This window comes from Diadema setosum, chromosome 11, assembly GCF_964275005.1.
Source record: "Diadema setosum chromosome 11, eeDiaSeto1, whole genome shotgun sequence".
NCBI classification, from domain to species: Eukaryota; Metazoa; Echinodermata; class Echinoidea; order Diadematoida; family Diadematidae; genus Diadema; species Diadema setosum.
This window is the reverse complement of record NC_092695.1, coordinates 9,303,459-9,324,914: the sequence shown is the minus strand read 5'-3', so window position 1 is coordinate 9,324,914 and position 21,456 is coordinate 9,303,459. Positions and strand designations below refer to the sequence as shown.

Sequence of the window (21,456 nt, the reverse complement as noted above, 5' to 3'; positions counted from 1 at the left end):
ATGGCGTGACAACGACGCATCAAACTAAATTGTACAAGAGCAACATTTTCTGCATCTGCGTACTCATTCTGAAATGACAGCTGAAACTTCTTGCAGACCCTTGAGTGCAACATTATTTTTGACGTCATTGCCTGTATGATATAAGGTTAACGAGTTTGTATTTTAGCTTAAAGATGATCGAATGATGTACGTATAGATGTCTATACTGTAATAATATTTGAAAGGAATAGTGCTGTTGCAAGATGATTGATCAAAAGCGATGTGTGCTGTGATAGGACTTTATTTACATCTTTGAGTGAAAAAACAACAACTATAGCTTCGTCATTTGTATTCTAGTACTAATTCAACATTTCTTTTCTTTTGTTCGGTGGGGGGGGGGGGTGGCGAAGAAATTTAGAGGAAAAATAAATTAGTCAGACAATAAAACGGATCTGTGATGCGCCATACAACTGGCTTCAGTGATGTTGCACGCCCATATTAATCTGCACGTGTGTTTCTGTCGGGTAGTCTTCCAAACACTCGAACCCTCCCTGTTTGCATGGCAGATTTTCGTGATTGTGTCGAACGGCTTCGAGAAGTCCAGGTAGTGCTAGAGGTTAAGTTTTCCTCCGCCATGCAACCTTTAGGGCCCGAATTCACGAAGGTGGTACAAATGAAACCATGGTTTAAACCATGGACAAAAACCATGGAACGCCAAGTGTCGCACGGAATATTTCGTCACGAAATTGGTCATTTCGTTGACAAAATAACCATTTCATTAACGAAATTATCATTTCGTGGACGAAATGTTCATTAAGTTACAAAATGTTGTCATTTCGTTACAAAATAATCATTTCATCGACGAAAAGACTGATTTCGTAACGAAATATTCCATGCAACACTTGGCGACTTGGCCATGCGACACTTGTCCATGGCTTAAACCTTGGTTTCATTTGTACCACCTTCGTGAATTCGGGCCTTAAGGTCTATTTTAAAGGACTATGCGGTTGTACGCTGTTTGATAAAGCCAAACTGTGTTGTTAGAAAGATTGTTGTGTTCTTCTCAGAATAATAGTTGTCCTTTTTTGTTATCTTTTGAAATGATGGAAAGATCGATGGAGGAGAGTGGCCGTCTTTCAAAGTATCTAGGAAAGAATGCGCGATTTGAAAGTGTTTCACTCTTGAGCCTTTACTCAAAGTAGGTGGAAAATTACTTTTTGCAGGAAAACTGAACAGCATTCCCTCTTTGATACAGTACATGGGAGCTAAATAATACCCCAAACACGCAAATTCTGTATACCTACACGTCCGTTAATCTCGAACGCTCCACCAACCCATACTCCTCCTTATGACACCCCCACCCCGCCTACACACACACACAGTTGGGTGATCTGGGAATTTTCTGCACAACCCTGATCATGAGTCAAACATATTCTTTTGTCATCACACGCATAAAATGTACACAATCAGATTTATACAACAAAAACAACTTCTGGCAAAAAAAAAAGTTTACAATTCGTTAAGTTATTTTGGGCCAACGCTTATTAACAGAGTCATGATTCGCGACCGTGCTTTGAAAGAGTCGACAAGGTCATTCTATGAATGGAAACTTTATCTGTTTGGCGGTTAGATACACGTCAATGAGCATTTTTGTTGTAAATGAATGTTCAGCTTGCTGATTATGTCAATCAATACTATAGATTATTTTAATATACAATATGTTTACAACAACGATATCATGACGGTGGCTCCCGTGTGAACCTTGAAAGTGCATTGGTGCAGTGAAGGGTGAACGTACCATTAAGTTACCGTTAAAGGTAGGCCCATTTCTGAGTTTGATATTTGATTAGTTCTCATGGTAATGTCTTACAATGCATATAGAACGATATAAAGAAACAAAAAAGGAGATAGGTTTATAATATTCTTTTGATATCATGAATGTGATGGCAAAAGGCGACATAGAAGTGATTAACTTGTGGTATATGCGATTAATTAAAATATGGAGAACATCTACTAGTAGTTACAGCTAGTTGGATTCGAGACCAGTATTGTAGTACTATTGTAATACGAATGTGTTTCAGAATGTATATGTGTGTGTGGGGGGGGGGGGGCTGTATCAGCAAAACAGATTTATCCTTTAGACATATAAGAGAACATGTAGAACTCATCATCATAGCCAATAAGACCAAGCACCTAAAGAAAGAAAAAAAATATATGTATATATAATATATCAAGAGTAAAATCTTATGAGTCAAAAATAGGAGTAAAAATACAGCAGGAACAAAAAAAAAAAAAAAATGGCTCCTGTAGTGTTTTTATTATTTTGTAAATAAAATTGCAAATTAAACCCGTCATCAAACGGACAACCTTATCTGGTTGTCCATCAACACTTACGTGTAGCGAGCCATGTAGGGAAATATAAACTGTACGTGTATAACAAGTATAAAAATAAACATACTCGGTATATAATCATTGCAGAATAGAGAAGCCCCCCCCCCCACACACACACACACACATGAAAGAACATTACCCACCCACCCACCGTAGCTGCAGAAATCTACTTTTACTCTACATCTTTTGAATTTGATTTTCAAGTGAACAGACATAAGAAAGAAGAAAAGAGAAAGACATGCATACATGGCATACATGTCAGAAAACAGTTGCAGGAAGAGAAAGAGAGAATAACAGACAGATAATAACTTATCAGCTATCAGAGGAAACATAGCTCCAAGATCCCGACTATTGATATTCCTCTGCAGATATCGCCCTGTAGAGGGCGATATAGTTACCTTCCTGTTGGGATGCGCAGACCCTTGTTGAGAGATATTAGTATTTCTTGCAAGGAGATTCAATTCTTCTCTTCTAGCAAAGTGTTGAAAAGATGACTGAATGTGACAATGTATAGTTATTAATAAGCATGAACCGCTCAAAACAACAATATTGTGAACCACGATTATAACAAGGATGATGAAGAGAAAGGATATTTTGGAGATCGATAACAAACAGATTGAGAAGCTGCTGATAGGGTCACTGTTATTTCTGGAATATAGGCACCTAAAAGTATACCATGTAATTTTGATAGTCTTTTCAAAATGCCCAGAACTGAAGCCTTGTCAATATTAATTACATTACTGCGAGTGTGATATCAGCTATATAGATGATACATTATATCCCGATATCTTTCTTAGGAGAGGCTTGCCTCAAAGCAGTTTAGACATGTTAGAAAGGTTAAAATATTCACAACGGTTTTCTAATGCCAAGCAGAGACAAAATGCACACAATGTAATGTTTATAACAATGCTTTCTTTAATAATGCACATACTATATCATCATCACGAATATGGCAGGAGTGTACAAATTTGAAACATGCAAAGTATCAACTTTAAAGCTAACAAATGATACATGGCTCCAGAAAGCTCCAGATTTGTCTTGATCTCTTCGTTCTTTCTTAGTTGTAATATAATTATAAGTTCGTCAGAATCATGAGAATCCACGTGAATGTTTTCGTAAATATATGAAGAGTGCAAGAAGTGTCCATCAAGCTCAGTGATGACCAAGTCACATGCACTTTGCTCTTATAGTCATTTCTACTGTAACTAGTGCATATCAGTATGCTTTATACGTTTTGTGAGGGAGATTGCTCAAATCCACCTACGCTGATAAAAAAACCCCACACATTCGTAATCATACTTACAGTCGGCGTTTATAAACTCATTGTTTGTGGCTAATCACAATTGTCAAAAAAAAAAAAATGATGCTTAGCTTGTACTAATGTATTTACAAAAATGAATATACAACGTATGGTATTTTTCGTTGTTTATTTTACTTTTCATTGAAATCAGGGATAATGTTTTATATGTGTCTCGTCAGTGGCTTTGGATGTTATTTAATCAACAGTGTATATAGACGAGAAAATGCCTTTCTCGATATTTTCTGTGATGCATTAAAACAGGCTGACGGGTGCGTCGTTATCGCGAATTACACTGTAACGTTGTTTCGCACCTCGTGAAATGGTACGGAATTCATAATTCTACATTAAAGAAAAACTTTTATGTTCAGAGATTATAAATGTGGAAACTTCACACAGCCAGTTCATTATACCAGGAAAAGATGTGTGATCGTGGTTTGCACATTGATTTTTGTTGTTGTTGTTGTAAGAAGTACAATATATTCATCCACAAACCGTTCATATTGAACAAAAAGTACTGTCATCTAAAATATATAGAATAATATCATGAAACAAGTTTTTCATTTCTATATAATATATTACACTTCTTTGTACCACATCTTGGGCACATCATCCCTGTTTTTCTATCAATCCATAACATTTTGGCATCAGAAAATGTAGATATTTATAAAATTAAATCAATCTAGTCGATACATCCAAACATCTCGAGTTTGAAGGCGGGAAAATCCGTGTAGGAGTGCACGTAGAAGTGAAAGAAGCGAGCCGCCAGGAATCCCTGTAAGTCGTGCGTGGTGACGCTGCTCACACTCGTGATGTCGAAAACCTGAAGCAAAGACGGTACAGATAAAAAAAAAAAAAAAAAAAAACATTCAATATTATAACTCTATGACTCAACGGCGTAGCCAGGATTTGATCTTAGGGGGGCGGTTAGTCTGCGAGGGAGCGAAGCGACCGAGCCCGAGCGAGCGGAGCGAGCTGGGGGGGGGGGGGGGAGGGTGTGGGAGGGGGGTGTCCCCCCTCCGACGGTAAGAACTTTTTGCATTTGATGTTGTAAATGGTGCGATTTGATGCATGTTTTTGCGCGTGTTTTTAATATCGAATTGAAACAGTCCCACTTGTTTAAGGTACCAATATAATTTCATGTCGATTATCATTGAACAATTTGGCTATAATATGGTATCATTTAAATAAATGTCTTGTATTAATTCTTACACTGAATATCATGAACGCGATTGAAAACGAGCGAGCGGAGCGAGCGAGGGAGGGGGGGGGGGGTGTTGGAGGGGGGTGCCCCCCTCCCACGGTGAGAACTTTTTGCATTTTGATGTTGTAAATGGTGCAATTTGATGCATGTTTTTGCTTCATTTGTCGACTTGAAATAGTCCCACCTGTTTAAGGTAGCAGTATATTTTGATATAGATTATTATTGAACAATTTTCCTTATTAATGGTATGAGATCTTTTTGCATTTTGATGTTGCAAATGGTGCAAATTGATGCATGTTTTTGCATGTTTTAACGAGTTGAAACAGTCCCACTTATTTAATGTTGCAGTATATTCTAGTGTAGATTATTATTGCACAATTTGCCAATAATATATATAAAATGGTATCATTAAAATGAACTTTTTGTATTAATTCTTACTCTTAATATCATGAAGGCGACTGAGCCCGAGCGAGCGGAGCGAACGAGGGGGAAGGGGAGGGTGTGGGAGGGGGTGTCCCCCCTCCCATGATGAGAACTTTTTGCATTTTGATGTTGCAAATGGTGCAATTTGATGCATTGTTTTGCGTGTTTTTGCGTGTTTTATCGACTTGAAACAGTCCCACTTGTTTAAGGAAGCAATATTATTTTCATGTCGATTATTATTGAACATTAAGGCTATAAAATGGTATTATTTAAATAAACGTCTTGTATTAATTCTTACACTGAATATCATGAACGCTGTCTGTTCAGCAATCAAACAGAAAAAGCATGCACACGAAGGGCATTTTCCCTTCCAAACGAAGGTGATTTTGCATTTTCAGACCTTAAATTCAGCGATCTGGTGCAAATTTTTGGCGCAATACTTTTTCATCGAAGTGTTAAAATCACGGAATTTAGCTCTTATTCCGAAGGTGCATCATCTGTGTGTAGTATTATGTACAAAGTCTAGTGAGGAAGAGCTTAGGGGAAGGGGGATTCCCCCTCCCGCTCGGCGGAGCTTTTGGGTTTTAAGAATTGAAATAAAGCGATATAGCGCACACTTTTTGTGGAAAATTCGGAAATTGTCATTCCCAAAAATGTACTAGGTCTAAAGTGGGTAACAAGCAATGGAATGGTGGCAAGATACCTCTCCCATGTTCAAGGGAGCCTTTACTGAAATTCAACAATCTGGCGTACACTTTTGTTGGAATATCTGGAAATTTTTCAATCAGAAGAGAAGTGTAGCAAATCTGTGGAAGGAGATTCTATGTAAATTTTTGGTTGCAGTTAAACGTTTTGGTGCACACATTTTGTGTCATATTTGGAAAACTGTTTATGTTCAAAGTGTAGCCACAGTCTACATGCATGGGGGGGGGGGGAAGGGGCGGGCGAGCAGGAAGAAGGCGTGGGCGAGTATTATCTCCACCCTTCCCGTACGATGGAGCAGGGAGGTGGTCCACCTCCCTGGATGGAGCTTTTGCCTTTTTTAAGGTTGAAATTGAGATATCTCGTATACGCATATTTGATGGAATATATGGGAAATCGTTTAAAGGGATCGTACAGTTTTGGTTGAGACCTAATTTTAGGTTTCTAACACTTTTGGTGAGATAATGAGAAACCTCTTATGAAATATGAAAGAGCATGTAATTCTATGAGGAATTCGACGTTTATTTGATGAAAATTGGTTTTGAAATGGCTGAGATATCCAAAAAAGAGCGATTCTAATAAAGTGTGGGACCCACACTTTTATACGATCGTTTTGTTTTACTTTGTTTTTGGATGTTTCAGTCATTCCAAACCCGATTTTCATCAAATAAACTTTGGCTTCCTCTTAAAATGGTATGCTCTGTACTACATCATAAGTGTTTTCTTGGTATCTCTCAAAAAGTTAAAAGCCCAATTCTCATCCCCACCGATACTGTACCATCCCTTTAAAAGATGATGTGGGGGGTTGCTTAGGGATGAAAGGGTCGATAAAAAGGGGAAATTCCCCTTGTACATGAGGGAACATTGAGTTTTCGGAATATAAGTGATAAGTCATGTCCACTCAGAATTTTTCATAATTTTTTGTAAATCTAAAAAGTGTACTAAGGCTAGGGAAAGAGGCACAGATGGGGAGGGTCTGGGAGGGGGTATCCCCCTCCCAAGCACGAGAGATTTTGCATATTTTGAACTGAAATTCAACGATCTGGTGCACACTTTGAGTGAAATATTCAAAAAAGTATGATCTTATTTGATGAAAGGTTGAAAAGGAGACCCGCTTCATGTGCATTCATGTGTCATTTTCCGCCTCGCAAATCCCCGGTCCAAATCTTGGGGGGGGGGGGGGGGCTCTCCCCCCCCCCCCCCTGACTACGCCAGTGCTATGACTACAAAAGGTGATGTTTCAAATTCTTTATCGATTCAAACTGTTTTGTTTTAATTATTTATTTTATTGTTGTTGTTGTTGTTGTTGTTGTTGTTGTTCAGTTTGGCCTTTTGCCTTGATGACCTGTTTTCTACCATCTCATTTTTATCTAACATATTAAACGTTGGTACAATTCGTTTTGTTTGTCGATGCTGTCAAGACACTTTTTAACTCTGATACATCTGTTCAAAGAAAATGTTTGTAGCCCTAATGCCTACCTTTGCGCTCTCTGCTATACTACTTCGAAAAGAAAGGCGTTTGATTTACGTAATACTTTTTGGTCTCATCTACCTTGCCAGATCGACCAGAAGCATATTACTACAGGTCATTGTGGCGCATCATTATTTATGCAGACTCAAATCTCTATCATTGATAAAGAATGCATTATATCTCGTTAAAAATGTACACCTTTTAGTTAGTCAATTATTGGTATCATACGTAGGCCCTACCTGCTATATACCTGTACACTCTCCGCATTTCATTGCATGTACTAATCATTAACGTTGCATCTGACAATGATAAAAACAACTGTTTTTCGTATTAAAGAGACAGTATTGCGATGATGGTAACATACACACCTTAAGATGAAGGAATCAACACTTAGCTAAAGTAACGACTACCGGTACATCAAAACTGAATGGAGCTAAATACAACGTAATGAAAGAAGATTAAGTCACGTCCTCGTTTTCGTATTGCCGATTAAGGGCAGCTGAAGGGGGATTTCATTACAACGCATACCTTTGGGTAAAGGAAATAAGATATTTCATTATAGGGTCTTATAAATTGTGATTCCCGTCCAAAAAGCGATATAAAAAAGAGAAATTACATATCATTTTTCCCGAATTGCCAAAGACTGGCACTCACCGTGGCCTCCGTGCTGCCTGGGTCCGTGAAGAGTTCGACGTCGTGATCAGTGTCGACACGGTAGCCCATGGTGAATGACGTCACACCGGTCCATGCCTCAACACCACTTATATAGACGCCTTTGGTCTTCAGCTGTGTAGAGGAAAATATTTCAATGCAACATTTCGAATACAGATAAAGACCCCCCTCATGAAAAAAAGGGGGAAAAAAAAGAAAGGTGTAAAGGCATAATATACTTTTTGTTCTGTTTTTGACTTTTTGTTTCATAAAAATATTAGTAGGGCAGATATGTAGCAAAAATTGGTCGAAATGCTCACATCCGGCGGAAAGTATGAAATTTTGCATATAGGGGTATTTGGGGCGCTGATTTCAAATATTGCCGGATCCAAGAGATCTGACCACGGGGTCGGCCGCCATTTTGAATTCCAGTATGGCCGCCATCACAAAACAAATTCAAAGATTCCTAACTTCAGTTCTGAATGACCTGTGGCACCAAAATTTGGTATACATGAGCGTTTTGACACATTGAATTTGATGACAGATTGATTTGGAGTGTCTGACAAACATCGAATGGCCGCCATTTTGAATTCCAATATGGCCACCTCGACGAAATATTCAAAATCCCTATCTCGATTTCTAAGTGGTGAGTGACCCTGAAATTAGGTGTAAACAAGTATTTTAACATACTGAGTTAAAATATTAACTGATGTGATGTGTCTGACAAACGCAATGCCTGCTATTTTGAATTCCAATGTGGCTATGAAGACGAACATCACGACTAACATTCACGGGCATGTCAAAAAGTGCAGCAAAAAGGAAGCATAATGCACCCTTTCACTGACGTCACAATGTAAATACAGCAGCGCGCACTCTAGCAGTAACAAACGCGCGCTCAATCAGGTAGCCTAATTTACAAACCCGAGATAGAGATTTTCAACACTCCAACATGGCAAATTATGTATGAAAATTCAAACTGGCTGCCGTGCAGCTTGTCAGACATATCAAATAAGTGTTATTGAAGTCATCATAACACTATGCTTTTATATATCAAATTCCAATGGCTAATGTCATTCAGAACTGAAGATAGGGATCTTTGACGGCGGCCATATTGGAATTCAAAATGGCGGCCGACCCCGTGGCCAGATCTCTTTTATCCGGCAATTTTTGAAATCAGCGCCTGAAAATACCCTTACATGCAAAATTTCATACTTTCCGCCGAATGTGAGCATCTTTTTCACATATCTGCCCCACTATATACACTTTACTAAAATTGGAGTAAATACAGGTATGCTTGTATGTATGTATGTTTTATATGTTCGTCCGTATGTATGTATGCATGCATGTATATGTACGTATGTATACATACGCTAATAGAAATATGTCTTGCATTAATCACGCGGAAAAATTGTGGTGTGGTGGTCAAACACTTACAAACTTTCAGTCATTATGTACTGAGTTCGAATTCTACTTTTTTTAAAGCATGATATCCTTTACACAAGTGCGAGAGCGGATACCTTGCGAAGGTGGGATTATTATTGTGACAGGGCCGAATCGCTGCGTGTGCAGCGTTGTCACTAAAACATATAACATAATAATGATAGTACAACAAAAAGTAAATAAAAGATAATAAAGTATTAATAAAATATTATGCAATCAAATTCTTTTCATCAATACGAATTTTGTATACCCATTATAAAATATCTACCAGTTTTCTATACTTCAAAAAGGTGTAGGTTTGAAATCGATTATGCATGAAATTGGCACTGAGGCTTTGCTTATCTTAAGATAAACTCTCATTTCTTGTTCGTGCCTTGTGCCAATGTCCCTTCCAAAATGATATTCGCTAACCTTTGAGACAGTTTTCACACTTCCCAAATCGACGTCGAGTTGGAAGTCGAGTTGCACTCCCTTGTTCGTGAAGTTTCCGATGGAGAGACCTGCCGATTCGTCGAGATGGTAGAACCAGCTTCCGTAGTCGTCGCTGGCATCGTTGTTGTGCATGAGCGTTCCAGTCATCATGGTCGTTTTGTTCAGGTTAAATGGAAGTTCGCAACCTGGGACGATCATGCAAAATATGTAGGGCAATATTCAAAATATATTGACGGGGCTATAAAGGGTGACATAGCTGTTACTAGTTGATAATGCCCGAGCAAGGATCACCTTGCATTATTTAAACGCGAGCGCCATAATAATATGGTCCATTGACTTATACGTAAAGGCACTACAATCTATTAAACGTATTAGTGGTCAGAAACCATATTTAAGTTTTAGTTGCATTACTGGTGTTTATACAGTCAAGTACAGTTTCGATGCAGACATCGCTGGATGAGAAGACTGTCATAATGATACGCAAAGAGAATTACACAAAATTTTTGCATGAGAAGTACACGTCGTATTTTGACTTTATATTATTGCTTTCGACATATTTATGTTAATAATTCCCCTGCTTTCTGAAAGAGGTAAGTTGTTCTGTCATTATACTCGGGAGATTAAAATAATCACGTTGGATTCTGTTGACATTTTCTATATTCTGTGCGACATCACAAACGGTTGTAGTTTTCTCATCCATCGATTGCGGTATCAAAACTTTAGATAAATCTAACTTTCGAACGGACTTTCCAATATTGTCCTAAAAATTGAGGTTAAAGGTATAGGGCCTACCTATGACACATGCTTTTGCGAATATACAGAATGTTCTAACGTCAGGATTTGAAATGCTGCTTATACCATGTAGGCTTATATACAAAGTCATGTACCTGTAAAGTAAACGGATTGAGTGCCGTTCCCGCCACAAGGCTCGTTGTTTACGCCACAGGTCTTTGAGCACAGTGAGTAGTCAACCATCTTATTGGCCATCGAATTCCCGCATGCGCACTGGCCAAGTAAACTGTTGAGTCCCATGTAGCGATAGCCGGCCTCCCTACAGGACGATGCGCACATGTCTGAGTCCAGAACCATAGGCGAGGTGGTTAGGTCGCTGACGTCACTGCTGCCGTAGCATCCGATGTATTTGTCTTGCTCTAAGTTCCAGTACAGAAGATTAATAGATAATGCAATACATCTTTGTTAAACTTCCTGGGTGCACATTGATGTAAATCGACAGATGGCATTCACATACTGTCGCTATGTAAAGTGTCATAGTAACGAGCTGGTATTAAAGGAAATGTTTCTTACTTAACCACTTATTTACCTTCCTACTAACTTACTTACGTACTTGCTTAACTTACTTATACTGTGGCTGTGACGGTGTCTACAGGGACTAGGTCTCAATAGTGTTGCTCTTTTAATATGTAACATTTCACATTACACAAAGAATAAACAGGGCTAAACATAATGATTACGGGGATAGAACTGACATCCACTGTCTTTTGATACAGTTATCATTACGGCAGAAGACACTTTTCTGGAAGTATGATTTTTTAATTTCATTTTGTTTTGGGGTAATCGTCATTTTGCATTATCATTCGTTATGAAGCTAATCGATCTCTCTTTTTTGGCTGAGGGGGATAATGAACACATGGTAGAAGAGATTCGATTTCGACAGGATATGACTGTATACTGCCGTGCTGATGCATGCCTTGAAAAATGATTCAAGCTGGCGGCAATATAAACGGCGTACTATAGACCTACTATATGCAAATTCTTTATCAGTTTGGTGTTCTGGATTTCCAGATTCGGAGCATAACTTTATGGTATTGTGTTTACTAACCTTTTTTGCATTGCACTCGAATCATGTAGTCTTCGCACGAGTGGTTGTCTGGGGTCGGAGTCAGTCGCCATGTCATGATCACCGTCGACTGGTTGACGGTCACCAGGTCGACGAGCTCGACGGTGGCGTTGGCACACTGCACCGTCGTGTTCAGGTATAGTGGCGAGCCGGTGGACGCCACCGTCGTGGTGTAGGAGGACGTAGTGCCGTGGTTCGTCGGGGCTGAGGTCGTAGGATGGGTGACCGGGGGCTGGTAGGGCTCGAGGTAGACGAGGGTCCCGTTCGGCGCCACACCGTACAAGGCACACCCGTACTGCTCAACCTCCCTCGTAAGGTTTGATGTCACAGTTTCGTATTCAGTTATGTTGACGGTGAGGTTGAAGTAAATGATTTGCTCCTCCTGTCAGATCATTGAAGATTAAATTACAATCTTTTTGCATTTTTTTTCTTTACAACTGCATGCCGAACCGCAAAACGTCATTCATAAGCACTGTATGAGCACTATATCGAATAAAACCAAAGCATCGATACAGTATATCAATTTATCTTTATTTTCAGCAACTTTTGATCCAGAAGTATTCTGTTTGAAAGTCCTATATCTTTTGAACACTACGTCTAAGAAACTGCAAAGTATATTTTCCTTCTAGCGTGAACAGATATTTACACATGGGGTCTCATACTTTTAACTATGGCGAAGGTCATTTATATCATACTACACATGTCCAAAAGTAAATTTTACTTGCCGAAGGCAAGCGCACAAGTTGGTTTGTAGCACCCTGATATGATTATTAGCACCCTGATATGATTATTACCCACCATAGTGCAGTTGAGTCCTTCTGAAAGAGTGCACGGAATAGCCAGCGTGTCTCCTGTCCTGTCGTATCGCACGCCATCGGTCGTGCGGCACTCGATGTCGACGGGGTTGTCGCATATCCAGGGCTGCGCCGCTTGGAAGGCGCTCAGACTCTCGTCATCGGCGCCGTCCCCGTCGGGTGAATCACCGCTGTACCAGTCCGTCCACGAGGTCGTGTCTGTACAGGAAGAAATAAAATCCTAAAGCGTCAATGTGCTTTCTGGTCCAATTAGCTGTAGAAGAACATGAATGCATAAATCTACATAGATATCGTAACTGAAAAGGCAGAGCGAAATTTTAGCAATAAGAAAGTTAGTTATCGATATTATTTAATCCAGTGATCAAAATAGATGTTTGAAACAGATGAACACTATAAAGATTCCCAGTGAATCTTATCTATTTATGTATAATAATTGTAAGAATAATAGCCTTTCATTCAACAAGATCATGACTGATAATTTTTGTAGCAATGATCAGTTTCAGCTCATGAAAATATTTCTTCGGTATGATTCATGCAACGATTTTGTTTCTTGACTTGCTGTGCTCGTTTATGTTTTTAAGGATTAGACAAAAGGCATGACACGAATCATCGTGTGTCATTCTCGGTGTCCCACAGTGATGAAATATTACTTCTGTGATGTATACTTGTTACGCTGTATAAAGAGGAGACCAAAGTGGTAGCAGTAGTTACCGTATACTGCAGTCTGGAACACTGAGATGTATCCGTCTCCGCCACACATTAGACCGCCACCGTAATCATTCCCGCCTGCGCACTCGATGCTACAGCTGGCTTCATCTCCGAACTCGAGCGAAAGGCCGCCCAGGGTATTATGACACAGACAGTAAGACCCGTTGTGAAGCGAGGCGTAGTTGTACCCCATGAGCGCGCACTCATCCAAGCATTCGTTGACCGTGATGCCTGGATATGGTGCGGTCGTGGTCGCTTCCTGGGTCGTCATACCCTCCGTGGTCGTCGGTGCATGAGTCGTTCGGGGCATGGTTGTGGTTCTGGCAGTAGTGAACCCTTAGTGAAATAGTAGAAAAAATTATCTTTCGATCAAATTCACTTGCCTAGGATTCTTAGAATGCGTAATTATGTTTTGCCAAGATTGTGTGTGTAATTTCAGAGACGATGGGGACTGTATTTGAGTCATTGTGATCTCTTCAATAAAGCGATGTTATAATCTCGTTGCATGATTAATATGAAGATTTTTGTCAAGCACACTAATGTTGTGTTATTTCCTACATTTTTATGTTATGGACATGTCATTATTATTATTATCATCATTATTTTACGTCCTAGTGTGGGATAGGCTTAATGAATGAAGAAATAAATAATGAACGAACAATGCATCCAATAAAACTGCTACTCCAGAACATAACCTGCTTAAAAACATAACCTGCTTAAGATAGGGCGGTGAGTCGGCTCAGTCGGTAGCGCGTCTGCCTCACGATCACGCGGCCCGGGTTCGAACCCGAGTCTGGACTGAGCAATGTTGTGTGTAAACATACCGTCCCCTCTAGCAAGAGGCAAAACACTCTGTCCCTCGGATAGGACATAAAATGGAGGTCCCGTGTATGAGAGAGTCACAGCTCATGCACGTAAAAGATCCCGCTTCATTCATTCATCGCAAAGAGCAGGGTGTCTAACCCGGTGAAGTGGTCCCACCCCACATCCAACTGGACCCCATGGAAGACCAGCTTTTGTGTAGCTGAATATGGGCTATCCAGCCATCTTCACAGATGGAAAATGAACAACAACAACGATTAACAACAACAACAAAAATAAGAAATATGACGAGAGCTATCTATCACATCTTATTGAAAGACATCTTTAAAAAAAAAAAAATTCTAGTCTCTTACTTGATGTATTGTTGCCCTCCGTCATGTTCGATCCGGCAGACGAGTTGCCCGCTGTTACTCCTCCTGCAAGAGTAAGTAAAGGCGTATTGATAGAATATAAGGTACTATCTTTGGTAAATATATACTATGAGAACTCGACACCGTCACTGCATTACAGTACATCTTGACACCTTGATAAATTCAAAGGTTAAAGATATAAAGTATAAAAACACATGCCGTGTAACAACACATAGTCATCATATATTTTTTCTTCTTCTCTCACGCGAAACACATAAATATGGTAAAAATATAAACATATAATTTGTAAACAGTTTAAATTACTTGCATGCGGGCTATTAAATGAATATCTTATCGTTTTCCATTTTAGTGATAGATTTGAAATGATCTCATGTATACATAATGTATTTTTCCTTTGTATTGGTTAGAAACTATGCTGAAAACATGAGTGTATGTCGATGGAAAAGTGTGTTGTCATGGCAACCTTAGATCATCACCTTTGCATCCTCATATTTTGACAAAATAGTCACTGTTTTGTGAAGACGTGTTAATCTTCATCATCCAATAACTTTCATGTTTTTCTCTGTTTTGGTTTAACAAGTACAGAACATCATGTTGGTTTAATCTTACTTCAGTCATAATAACCAACTTGAGAGTGGCATTTTTGTATGTTTTGTTTTTTGTTTTTGTTTTGTTTTTGTTTTTTGTTTTTTTTTATAAGGCTAATTAGGAAACTAGCCGGGGAAAGTTTTTTTTTTTTTTTTTTTTTCAAACCATGCCGACGTCTAGGCGAATGTCCAATTATCTAAAATGCATAAACATTTTTTTTTTTTAGTATCGTGTTTTAACATTTCACACTTGTCTAACAAAAACGTTGCCGAACAGTACAGATAAAGGAATATTTGTAATTGTTATGTTATTATATCATGAACGAACCAGCCGCTGTCGTTGTCTTTTCCGTTGTCGTAGTCTGCTGCGTGGTCGTCAGTTTTTGCGTTGTTGTCATCGCGGAATCCGTTGTCGTGGGACTTTCGGTGGTCGGGGACTGTGGCTCGATGACGATGACACTGTTTAGCGGTATCCCTCTGTAACACCCTCGGTAGTTAGTTCCTTGAGTCATAATGACGATGATACATGAATGTACACGTTACTCAAGGGGGGAAATCCTCTCGACAAAATTGGAGTGAGGTGATAAAAATGTGACATCTATGTACGTTTCTGAATTCTGATGAAAGAAGCATATATATACGAGCTTAGGTCATTTGATCAAAGCCTTTCTTCCGTTCATGACGGTGCGCATATTATGTTGAAATTATTATGGGTTTTGTCGCTTTCTAGAACTGTTGTTGTTTTTTTTTTAAAGGTTAGATCTATCGTTATCGTTATTATTACTGGAGCAAGTTTTCAACACACCTGTTAAATTTAATGCCTTATTCAGAGAACTTCATTATTTGTACCTCTGGTGGAAATCAGAAACGAGGTTTGTAATTTGAACCTCCAACAAAGAGGAAATTTACAGTGAAATTTAAGATTTTGATGAAACTTCTCCCATAGTATTTTAAATTGTACTTTATTCTTAAACTTTATTTGCAGGTATCAGACAACATTATGATTATATGAATTACCTGTAGCGTAGATTGACACGTAGCCACTCCCGCCACACGTCTGACTGGCGTCGCCGGGGCAGTCCGTACTACAGTCCCATGATGCACCTTCGGCGTCTGTGTGTGTCGTCATCATGTTGCGCGCGCATCGGCAGCTCGTATCCATAACACCTGTCGGTGGTCGGTTTTTGAACGTTCATAGAAGTTTAGAAAAAGAAAACAAAAATGAAACGGATCTAGACCTCTTGCATTAAAGTGACAAAAAACTAGAGAGTAATCAGGGCAATTCTGTAGCAAAACAATGTAGATGGGATGGAAGCCAATCGCAATTACAGAACATATCACTTTTCTTGTAAGAATTTATTGATATATAGTTGTACTTCATTGAATAAATTGTGATGAATTTCAAATCATATATTTGATGATTGATCAGATTAAACAGACTGACAGGTGTTTTGTGATTATTACGCGTTTAATTTTACGTAAAATAGAATTTCCATGAAATAGTCGCATATGATAACACTTATATTCAAGATTCTGTCAACGACATAGGTCAGTGATGATCACGTATTTTGTAATATCATATTGTATTTTATTGTTTACTTTAAGTAATTTAATCTTTGCCTCCCGTCAGTAATAATGACTTAATATCTTGAAATGAATCTAAGTTTCACCATTAGATAACAGTTCTAATCTCACACCTGTTTTGACAATAGTATGTAAATTTCACTCCCACTATCCGGCTCACAACTACTCAACCCTTAAGTGAAAGTTTTGTGGATCATAATATAAATAAAAAAAATATACTACGGGCATTATATTGAAGTCACTCACCAGCAAATCGGTAACCATAGTAACTGCAATGCTGGATGCACATATCCACCGTCATGTCGCTCTCGTCGAGGACCTCGACAGCGCCGTGGTCGTTCTTGAAATCGTTTTGCTTCAGGCAGTTGATGTGTGGATAGACTGGCGGGTGAAGAAAGATCGACAATCAACAATGACGACTTAATGAATATCAATGGCAGAAACTTGTCTAGATGAGCGGCATAAGCGGCTATTGGAGTGATGGATATTTGCATTGTTATCATCATTTGTTATTGTTTCTTATGTTTTAATGCATGTAATTCTATTCTCAAATTAAAGAATGCAAAAGAGAAATTTGAAATTAAGTTTTATCCATATTTCTCAAATGAATAACAGCCGTAACGGAATATACAGCAGTCATGTATAAAACAAATACGAAGTTCTTGTTAACCATTGTTACTAGATCATCTCAAAAAAGCATTCTGGACACGAAAAGTGGTCTTTTTGGCGAACGATATTATGATAATGCAAGTGTATTCCTAAAGCTTGTTACTGCTTTATAGTGTGAGCAAGCGGAGAACGATATCCAGATAAGTTCAAGTTCCATATTTCCTTGCATATTTTCTGACACAGAAATACTCTAACAGTTGAAGGAGAATGCTATGTTGGGGGTAGTGGGAGCAGTCCATAATGCTGACGGCAGATTTCAGATCTACGGTAGATTTCATGGTGTTATTATCTATTGAATATTCGGTGAAGGTCAGCATTTCATGTTTTCATTAACTATTATTAGTCTACACAGTTTTGGATATCAAAGCCGATTACTTTGAAGTGAATTATCAAGACCTCTTATGAATTGTTGAATTCCGCTACGTTATGGTGACATGAATGTGAGTTGTTACAATATTATTGCGGGAAATGAAAATTAAATCAATGAATGGAATCTAAATCTACAAAAGCTAGGATGAACTTTATAATGAACTGTTGGATCATACCGGTACAAGGTGCTGAGCAGTCGTTCACTCCCGTGTTCGGGTTCTCGCAGTCCTTTCCGCCCGCCACGACGCGGGGATTCGTACAGTTTCGGTAGCGCGTCCGGCGACAGCTATCGCTGCACTCCGACCATTCGCCCCATTCCGTAAAACCTCCATCAACAGGGGCAAGTGCTGTTCGTTTGTTTTTAGTTAAGAAGAAGAAAATGATAAATGTGTTTGATAAGTGTATAAGCGCTTCATTGTTTGCTTTCAACAGCATTACTATTACTGGCGCTGATACCATGGATACCATGTAAAGTAGGCCTATAAACAATCAAACAATGCATGCAGCTGAAAGTTTGATAGTTCGAAACCAAAACGCCATCTTTTTGCCGTTTCATGCTCCTTTTCTGTTATTATTACCAGCATTGTTGTTCTTGTCACCTTTGTGATCTTTCCATAATTTCTCATTTCTATTCTCCTCTTCTCTGTTTCTCCATAATGTTCTTGGCCAAACATCTCGACTGTGGAATAAAATCATAAGATAAAAGTTCGAGAGTTCAAATTTGTAAGCCTTTCAAGCCTGAATTTAAACACGCATGCCATTCACACGACAAGTATTCTTACATGCTCTCGATCAACGATACTTTTCTTGTCTAACGTCGGGAAGGCTTGTGCTGAATATCATGTGTTGAGGCCAAAACTTGTAGTCAAGATCTGCTTTATGAGAGCAATCTCCAACATATTTCTTTCGTAAAATGAAATGAAATGAATAGTCATTTTATCCCACCAAAGAATTGATGACATTTATTGTTGTGTACAGATGTATTGTCGCAAAGCTATAATCTGCATGTCATTTCATACATTAAAATTGGCGTTCAGTAAGATTTTCGGCAAAATGTAGAGACAAAATGAAGCCAAGACAAAGCCAAAGCTTACAGTCACAGAAGGGTCCCATGAGTCCCTCGGGGCACTTGCACGTGAAGCCGTTTGGGACACACTCCTCGATGCACAGGTTACCCGAGTTACAGGGGTCGCCTTCGCACGGATGCTGCTCTCCCTGAAAAAAAAAAAGAAATAAAAATAACATTAACCTACAAATGTTTTGATATTGATGATAATCATGATACGATATTGAGTGATGACAGCAACAGCAGTGAAATCAATGACGACACATGATCACACAAATTATTGCAAAAACATTATATTTATCATCGCAGAAGATATTAAGTAAAAAAAACAGTGATGAAACTAATGAAAACGATCATAACAATCTTGATAATAATGAAAACAACAACAACAACAACAACATGCCCATAACAGTGAAAAAAAAAAGACCACCACACGAGTGTGGTGCACATACTGATGAAGTACGCGTTCTTGGCACTCATTCAACTGCCTTCACTAAATCACGTGCTCAGTCACTGGAGCGCAGATTTTTTTTTTTTCTTTCGCTATAATGTCTCAAATTGGAAAGATACACAACGTGAAACTTCACTAATCAGTCGTGTCAAACAAACTCAGCGGCATTTTATTTTCCTACAAATTCTTAATTATGACGTAACAGATGTAGTCCTTGTTTTAAAGGGGCCCTGAAATCCAAATGCATTTTGATGATACCCTAAACATCACTTTTGCGGTAAAACGAATATCTAGAAACATTCCATATACTTTTAACAATTTTTTTCTTTTATTTTTCTTCAGATTACTTGGGAACGCCCACAAAAAATCCTTCCAAACCAATATTCTTGAGATGACATCATCTGTCAATCATTGCTAAAGTACTTAATGTTTAACAAAAGACATTGGAATGCCCCTTTAATGAATACAGTCATAATATAATATAAGCATTTAATCCTACGTCAAAACTGAACATTTTTAATACAGCGTTAATAAAATTTTATTCGAAATCAAACAATAATCTCCTAGGTATGAAGTGAAATCGCCACAGAATAGAATACAGCGTTGCCAATGTATGCTAAAGATATGTCTTCGACAATTTGTCTGACTACACTGAAAATATGTAAGTGTGTGTGTGTGTTTGTGTGTGTGAGAAAGAGAGAGAGAAAGAGAGAGAGAGAGAGAGAGAAATAACGATATTAAAAAAAGATATGCCTGTAAGTCTCAAGTCTTCATCAGTGCAGCTTTTATCACTGGAAAGAGTTTTTATTTCAAACACGGAATTCTGATGATCATGGGTAAAACTAGACACACACATCAAGGGTCATTATTTTAAATGAATGCCAACTGGTCCATGTTTTGGTATTGTAAACGATCCACCCAATAATTGAGATATGATATTTAACTGTGTAGCTAAGTTAGAAAATTAAAGATATATCATTATGTCACATGATAACCTGCATCGCTCCTTGTAGCGATAATGGAAATAAGTTTCTTCTTCTTTTTTTTTTCTTTACAGGCGGCACTCTCATGTGTCAATGAAGCATTAAGTTATGCCACTCCATAATTTTAAAGCTTTGTTCAAAATGATATCGCTGCTTTGGAAAAACTCTTACTTTTTTTTTTCAGGTGTAAATATTAAACTCAGGAGATATCAGCAATGCTATGGTTAAGTTTTAGTCTTGTATCAAAGATCCCCTTTCACTTATATGGGACTCTACGTGTTTCGCTTTAATCGATTCTTTACTCTGTGAAGACAGCGAAAATCAATAGAAGCAGAGATATCGATCGTCGGAAACAATGACAAGATTCGGTTCTAAATGCGTCGAAATCGATTTCCCCTGGCACCCATAGACTCCCCTCCCTTTCCCCTACTTTTAACATCTCCCTTTCCTTAACCTTTGTAAGATTAGCCATCGCTTACTAAATACTCTAAACATGAAACACATTTTCTTGAATTAAATACATGCTAGAATTAATCAAACATGAGTTATGAACCTACATTTTGATTTTCTTTCAAGAACCAATTTGGGGGATAGTGACATTATAATGTCCGCATACAAAGTTATCGTCATATTGAGAAATAAAGTTTTACTGTTCGGCTAAATATCTTACCACGTTTGGGTTAACTCCATCTGCATAAGTGTATCCATATTTCGTTTCTAGATTGAGCAAAGCAGACACATTATGCAGATTGCATGTTGTGTTAACCTCATTGAACTCGTACGAATTGCAATTCGGATTTTCCAGACAGCGCATCCCGCAAGCAAGGCGAGTCGACTCCACGAACTCGGCGATGGGCGTACCAGCGATGCCGCAGTCTTCGAACCTAGCGAGCTCCATGAAAGCGGATCGTCTGGTAGGACCGCGGCTGAAGTCGCCGTTGACCACGGACGCAGCAAAGATGACAAGAGAAATCACCATGGGGATGCAAAAGGCGCAGTTGGTGATAAAGTCACCTCTTTGAGCTGACTTATTATCACTGCTCCGTGGCGCCCGAACTTTTCCTTGTTTCTTGGTCGCCATCTTGCTCGCGTGTATAAAAGGCTGGCAACACGTTAAGCTACGTCTTCGATTCTTTGTTCGTACTTCTCGTAAATAGATGATTATTGATTGCCACTTTAAACA

General features: G+C 38.7%; 1 protein-coding gene across 1 annotated transcript; it reads right to left on the bottom strand.

Annotated features, from left to right (window-relative positions):
• Positions 1–4,349: 4,349 nt before the first annotated feature.
• Positions 4,350–21,252, bottom strand: LOC140235010 (uncharacterized). The gene is made up of 14 exons (XM_072315047.1): positions 20,944–21,252; positions 18,868–18,988; positions 17,950–18,120; positions 16,982–17,116; positions 16,169–16,318; positions 15,480–15,653; positions 14,547–14,609; positions 13,375–13,707; positions 12,647–12,861; positions 11,831–12,230; positions 10,878–11,141; positions 9,970–10,175; positions 8,122–8,253; positions 4,350–4,490 (listed from the first exon to the last, which is right to left on the bottom strand). Exons 1-14 carry the CDS (start codon positions 21,250–21,252, stop codon positions 4,350–4,352), a joined length of 2,814 nt encoding a protein of 937 aa, XP_072171148.1.
• Between the last annotated feature and the right edge of the window lie 204 nt (positions 21,253–21,456).

What these genes read in the sequence shown, in the direction of transcription:
- LOC140235010 (XM_072315047.1), bottom strand. Translation starts at nt 21,252, where the DNA reads ATGGTGATTTCTCTTGTCATCTTTGCTGCGTCCGTGGTCAACGGCGAC. An exon ending in CTGCTCAGCACCTTGTACCG is followed by an intron (nt 17,117 to 17,949) that starts GTATGATCCAAC and finishes TTCACCCGCCAG; the next exon opens with TCTATCCACACATCAACTGC. An exon ending in CGTGTCAATCTACGCTACAG is followed by an intron (nt 15,654 to 16,168) that starts GTAATTCATATA and finishes TTATGACTCAAG; the next exon opens with GAACTAACTACCGAGGGTGT.